Source organism: Rhincodon typus, chromosome 8 (assembly GCF_021869965.1).
Source record: "Rhincodon typus isolate 14 chromosome 8, sRhiTyp1.1, whole genome shotgun sequence".
Lineage (NCBI taxonomy): Eukaryota > Metazoa > Chordata > Chondrichthyes > Orectolobiformes > Rhincodontidae > Rhincodon > Rhincodon typus.
The window spans coordinates 44224523-44230620 of NC_063339.1; the positions used below are offsets into that span (position 1 = coordinate 44224523).

General features: G+C 37.7%; 1 protein-coding gene across 3 annotated transcripts in view; it reads right to left on the reverse strand.

Annotated features, from left to right (window-relative positions):
- The window catches only part of LOC109927350 (kinectin), a 67898-nt gene extending 62615 nt beyond the window's left edge, over window positions 1–5283 (reverse strand). For 2 of the 3 annotated variants that reach the window (XM_048599800.1, XM_020527341.2), the window contains exons 1-2: window positions 4745–5283; window positions 1296–1409 (exon numbers count right to left, since the gene is read on the reverse strand). In XM_048599800.1, coding sequence (XP_048455757.1) covers window positions 1296–1409; window positions 4745–5264 — 634 coding nt within the window. In that variant the 5' untranslated portion in view covers window positions 5265–5283. The remainder of the gene's footprint in view (window positions 1–1295; window positions 1410–4744) is intronic. The other variant, XM_048599799.1, reaches the window with a different exon arrangement.
- Between the last annotated feature and the right edge of the window lie 815 nt (window positions 5284–6098).

The following is a 6098-nucleotide window of genomic DNA, read 5'->3' on the forward strand; positions in this document are numbered from 1 at the left end:
ATTCAAGAGCTTAAAGTGGTGCAAAGGAGAACTATTGGTCGCACTGGAATATTCAGTCTAAATTTAAGAGAACCTTGGCTTTTCAGCCAGTACCGGTGGGGTCAGAGAGGTATTTAGATGTACAATGTAGTACGCAATGATGGGAAACATTAATGCAGAATATAAATGTTGAATGGGACAAGGGAACACATTTAACCAGAAGGTGAATTGAGGTCTCAAGAAGAATTAACTCTTCATGCGAGAAAAGTAAAATAAGTATAAGTATTTTAGGAGAACTCCAGATACTAAAATCAGGGAAGTATTTCTCAAATGATGGGTTACCATATAGGGGTTTATTTTTGGAAGTGGAGGGTGCACAAGTGCCAAGACAGTGAGGCAACAAGCGACCTGTGAATTCTTTTCGGAGAGAGAAAAACTTGAGAACGACCTTCCTCATCCATCACGAACTTCTGTACGAAAGTCAAATTATTTTGTAACAAACTCATTAATACTTGACAGTGCACAAGAAAATATGGCCAAGGCAACTTTTAATTCACCTCATTATTACCATCTATAGATGTAAAAAGTTCCAAGGCAAAGGCTTCCAGATAAAGTTTCAAATATAGATTTGATTTAATAGCTTATTTCTGTCACGATTACCAAGCTGCATTCCTTGCATGTGAATTCAATGGTGAGTTATATTTATTTTAATCAGATCATTTCCAAAACCAAGTGGAGGTTTGTGAACCGGATAGCTAACATTATCAATTGGAAAGATAATCTCGGGATATCAAAATTCCCCAGTAGCCACAACCCCCACCACCTCAATTAAAGGGGGTAAAACTACAGTTTTTTTTTGGTGTTTTCTACACAAAAGCTCAAAGAAAGGTCCTTTGCTGACTTGTTAGGATTCTTTTAAGAGGAAAAAAAATCTATAGAAACCTTAGTAAATAACAGTTTTCTTAATCTATGTTTGAAGAATAATTCAAGTCAGAGAATGTCAATTTTAATGACTGAACAGATAACCTCAAAGCAAGAGACAGGTTGCCTTTTATAAAGTTGTCATTTTGAAGAGGAGACTTCCAGCAACAGATATCTATTATAGTTAAAAGACATATTTTAACTGGCTAAGTGGCAAATATACACAAAATAGCAGCTATGCAACTTACACTGCATACAACTAAAACAAAGGGAAATAGGATTTTACTTTTTGTTAATAAATTATGCTTTAAAATATATACTGCAAATTTCACACTCCTAATGGACACATAGAGTGAAATCTTAAAGCATCCTAGTTCTAAGAAAAAAAAACTTACTGTCCTGTCTCCATAAAGAAGATCCCTGCCCTTTCGACTCTGCAAACTGTACAGCAATTTCCAATCTGTCTGGACAAATCTGGTAGCTATCAAACTGCTCAGAGACAGTAACAGCTAAAAATAAAGCAAAAATCCTTTTTAAAAGAAGTCAACATGCTAAGCTAGCAATTCAGTTAACTCAACAAGAATAAATACATAAAATGATGTAGTTGCAATGTTACAACACTGACTGTTCAATTTCTATAGTAATTCTGTGCTCTGGAAAGACACAATGTGATTTTATTTGGAGTTGCAACACACTAGCAGGTGGGATCAACACAGGGCAAGACCACCACCTCATCTAATGCTGTGCTTACACCTCTTTTGCAGGGCCAAGGTCATACAATTTCTAACAAGTAACAAACCACAAAAGACAATATTTCTCAAAATTGATTTGACTTTTAGATGAAAGTTGCAGCACCAACCTTCATAGAAGTACCCAACATAGTCAGGAGACAAAGTGAAAGCACTACAACTAACATTTCATGCAACAGCACCCCATATTTCTGGGATTCCCAACTTTTAGTGCAAAAGTTTCAAAATTAGCCCCATTGCTGGGATACTATGATTGGTTAATCACAGTTTCAACGATCAAGCAAGGCTTGGTTATGCTTCACTGAAATCGTTGTTAGGCACAATTCTACTTTCATCATTAAGCATTTGGGATGGGCAGGGGGATAGTGGAAAGTCTGCAGATGTATTGCTTCCTGACATCACTAGTTTGAGAATATAATGGACCTATAATGAAAAAGCACCCCAGCTTAATTGTGACTTTTACCTCCTCATTCCCAGAGGACACAGGAAGCATTTTTAAAAGTTGCCTTTTATTCTGTCATGGGATATGGGGACTGTTTAGGCAAGCATTTGTTGCCCATCCTTAGTTTCACAAAAAACAAAAAAAAAAAAAAAAGGTAGTGAGCCACCTTCTTGAACTGCAGCATTCTAGGTGGTACAGATACAGTACATCTATGTTCTGATGGTCAAGATCCTGGACAGGTGGCTAAGTGAAAAAGAAGAAATGATGATTTCATCCAAGACTTCAATGCTTTTGCTACCAAATTTCCACTAGCAGACTTCAAATGAACTAAAAATGCCAGAAATTAATAGATGCCTGGGAAGTCCAATTGTTACTGCAAAATCCTAGATAGTGGCAAATTGCCAGGTTTTTTTCTGATTGCAGATTGTTGCTCTAAATTTTTATATCAGAATTACTACTTTGAGTAGTCCTACAAAAGTCATAAAACGTTCAAGGCACCATGACAGAAGAAGTGTATCATACGCTACAAAAAAAAAGTTATTCCTTAATCTGTTCTCACGTCCTATTCCTGCAAATAATCGATTCACATGTACGGATGAAGAACTTTCATGCATTACAAAAGGAATGATAGAAACAAGCAGCACTTGGTTTTCTATAGATTGAGATCAATAATCTGGAACTGCCTCCTGGATAGAGGAGTGGAGATAGAAATTGTGGAATCATAATTCCACATTATAATGGAGGAGAAAATCAGATGCTATTTTGGGTGAGAATCAAGACAGATGTGAAAATAACCATGTTTCAGAGACAGTAGGAACTGCAGATGCTGGACAATCTGAGATAACAAGGTTTAGAGCTGGATGAACACAGCAGGCCAAGCAGCATCAGAGGAGCAGGAAGGCTGACATTTTGGGCCTAGACCCTTCTTCAGGGTCCCTTCCCTAGACCCTTCTGATGCTGCTTGGCCTGCTGTGTTCACCCAGCTCTCCACCTTGTTATCTCTGTGAAATAACCATCCTCAGTTATACTTATACTGTCAATTTCCTAAATTGTCCCTTTTGTTTCACCATTAAATCACCCTGATTGATGGCGTCGGCCAGAAAATTGAAAGTGAAGAATATATATTTGCGAAGAGATAAACCATGCGTGTTCAAAAACACTGTTTCCAGAATGGAAATGCAGTGGGCAAGGTCCATTCAAGACTGATTTCTAAATCAAGAGTTATGGGAAATTATAGTTGAGGATTATCCAGTCATGATTTCCTTGAATGGGCTGATTGGGTGGATTGAATGGCCTACTTCAGCTCCACATCTTAAAGTGCTATGGCCGAAGAAGTGAGAAATGAAATTCATCCTTGACACTTACTGCAGAGTGCATGTATGGTACCTGTTTAAAATACAGTTTACAAGAAACATACTGTGACTGGTACCACTGACCCATGCTTTCTGGAACTGGTCAAAGCTTTTCTACTCGTTTGGTAAACACAGTCAAGTGGACTGGGCCAGCAAAGGCATCAGCACAGTAAACTCAATTTATAGTCCACAGAGCTTAAGATATATTAAATCAGATCACAGCTGATCAAACCTGTACTGCAACCTCAAAAACTTATCCTTATCCAAAAAGTCCAGCTAATTCAGTCAATCCAATATGCTCAGTTTCTTGGGCAAGAGAACCAGATTTCCACAAACTTGTGTGGAGGACAAAAAGTAATTCCTAACTGCACACTCAAATGGCCTAGTTCTAAATTTTAAAAGTGTATTCTTGTTTTAAGGAAGGAATTTCTCTGCAATCTATCAAACTCATTTTGAAGGTCTCAATCAGATCTTAGTGTTCTAAATGCAGGGGGAAAACAAATGAAGCTTATGTAAATTATCTTCGACGTAACACTTCATTTAAGCCCTGGTACCAGTCTGGTGAAACAATGCTGTACTCCTTCCAATATCAATGCTCTGCAGTTCAGAGCCCAAAACCGATTCCAGTACTGCGTATGGTGTCTGAACAAGGTTCTATGCAAGTGAAGCATTAATTCCTCATTTTTACAGCCCAGCACCCTTGAAATAAAGCTTGATGACCTATTTGTCACTTCTTGCACCCGTAGATTACCTTTTAATCAATCCAAACGTACACACTTGGTCAATTTGTTGATCAGCCTGTTCAGTTACTTCCCTGTTTGTAGAAGTAAGAGAACCCCAACAGATAGTGCCAGAAAGGAGAGACCATGCTCCATTCTTATTGCCAGTCTTTTGTAGCATCAGCAGCAAGTTCCTGCCTTTATTGCTGATTACAAAATTTGGGTCAACATTTATTATTCACAAAGTTTCACAGCTTTTTGCCCAGTATCCCAGAAAAAATAAAAAGCACCAAATGTAAAAAGTTCAGACAGGTATATGCCCAAGTAAATGCATGGCTCTATGTTAGTCACTCCCAATCCTTACTTTTAAAGAATAAAGGGCTCTTTTGTTGTGGAAAGTGAACACAGGCTGGCAAAATATCATTGCCACTTTTACCACTGCTTCAGTGACTGTAACAGTTTGCAAACTTAAAATATAATTTACACCACCTTGCCAAGTCAAATTAAACATGCATCAATGCAAAGCTGCAGATTTAAACCTGTGAAAACATCAAGACCAACACCAGAGGAACTAGATCTTACCTGCGCCATTCTTGTGCTTCTTGTGTCCAGTCTTTCTTTTAGAATTCGACATTTCTGGAGGAGTAGGTTGCTTGGTAACTGGGAAGGGGTCACTTTTCTTTGCTGCAGGTTTTAAGCCATCAGGGTCTCTGCCCAAAGGTTCTTCCAACACAGGTCTCGATTTTTTGTCTTTTTTCTTCCTCTCTTTTAATCCAGCTGAAACTTCAACTACAGGTAACACAACATGAACGGGCGGTTCATCATCTGGTGTCAAAGCATCCATCAATTCTAAGTCTCGCGTTGCACTCTCTGAATCAGATTCATGCAAGTTCTCATTTGGATTCTCTTTCTTCTTATTCTTTTTCTTCTCACTTTTCTTTTTATCCACTTTTGCTGGAACAAATTTCACATCTCTTTTTTGTTTAGCGAGTATCTCATCATACGAAGTTTCTTTCATAAATAGCCAGAAGAACAGAAAAATTATGGCAATTACCACTGCTGGGATGATGATGAGCAGGTACTGAGAATCGTAAAATTCCATGTTTCTGGCTGTCTACTGCAATGTCTAAAAGAGAGGGGAAAAATATCAATTAAAAGTAAAATCACAACTGACATCAGGATTTACAGGTCGCTTTTAGCAACACAGGATGGAGTAGACTAGTTTTTTTTAAATGCAAGAACAATACTAGTTCTTCGAACAAAAACACACAGCTGCACTATTTTAAAAACAGCATTTGAAAGCCAAGTAAATAGGTTTCTTACACATACATTACACAACAGTTCAAGACTTGAAGATCTTAATTTTTCTGCTTTCCTAAATGTTACAATTTAACTTTTTTTGTTTTGATACAACATGTAAAGATTTTAATTATTCTACTAAGCACCACAAAGTTGGAGCAAAACTACATGCAAGTCCCCAGAGTTTTGGAAGTATCTCTACACGCTGTATAGTAAAAATATAAACTCCTGATTTAGTTGTTTAATTGTTTGACTTAAATGGACTTGCTCACTAGGCAAACGTTTGTTATTCATTTCTAATCGCCATTGTAAGAAGGCTGCTTGCCACCTCAAACATAAAAGCCAGGACCAGCAGTAGCCCATTAGGCCCTTGAGCCTGCTCCACCAAGAACATAGATGATCTGACTGCAACTTCAAATTCCTACTCCATCTACTCCAATAATCTTTTAACTCTTCACTTAAGTAGCTATCCATCTCGACCTTAAAACAAATTCAAAGCCTCTGTTTCTGTCAGTTTTTCAAGAAGAGTATTCCAAAGACACAACATTCAAAAATAATTCCCCTCACATGGCTTAACTGGGTACTCCTATTTTTAAACTGTGCCTTCCACAGTACAAAACCTCCTTTCAACATCAAC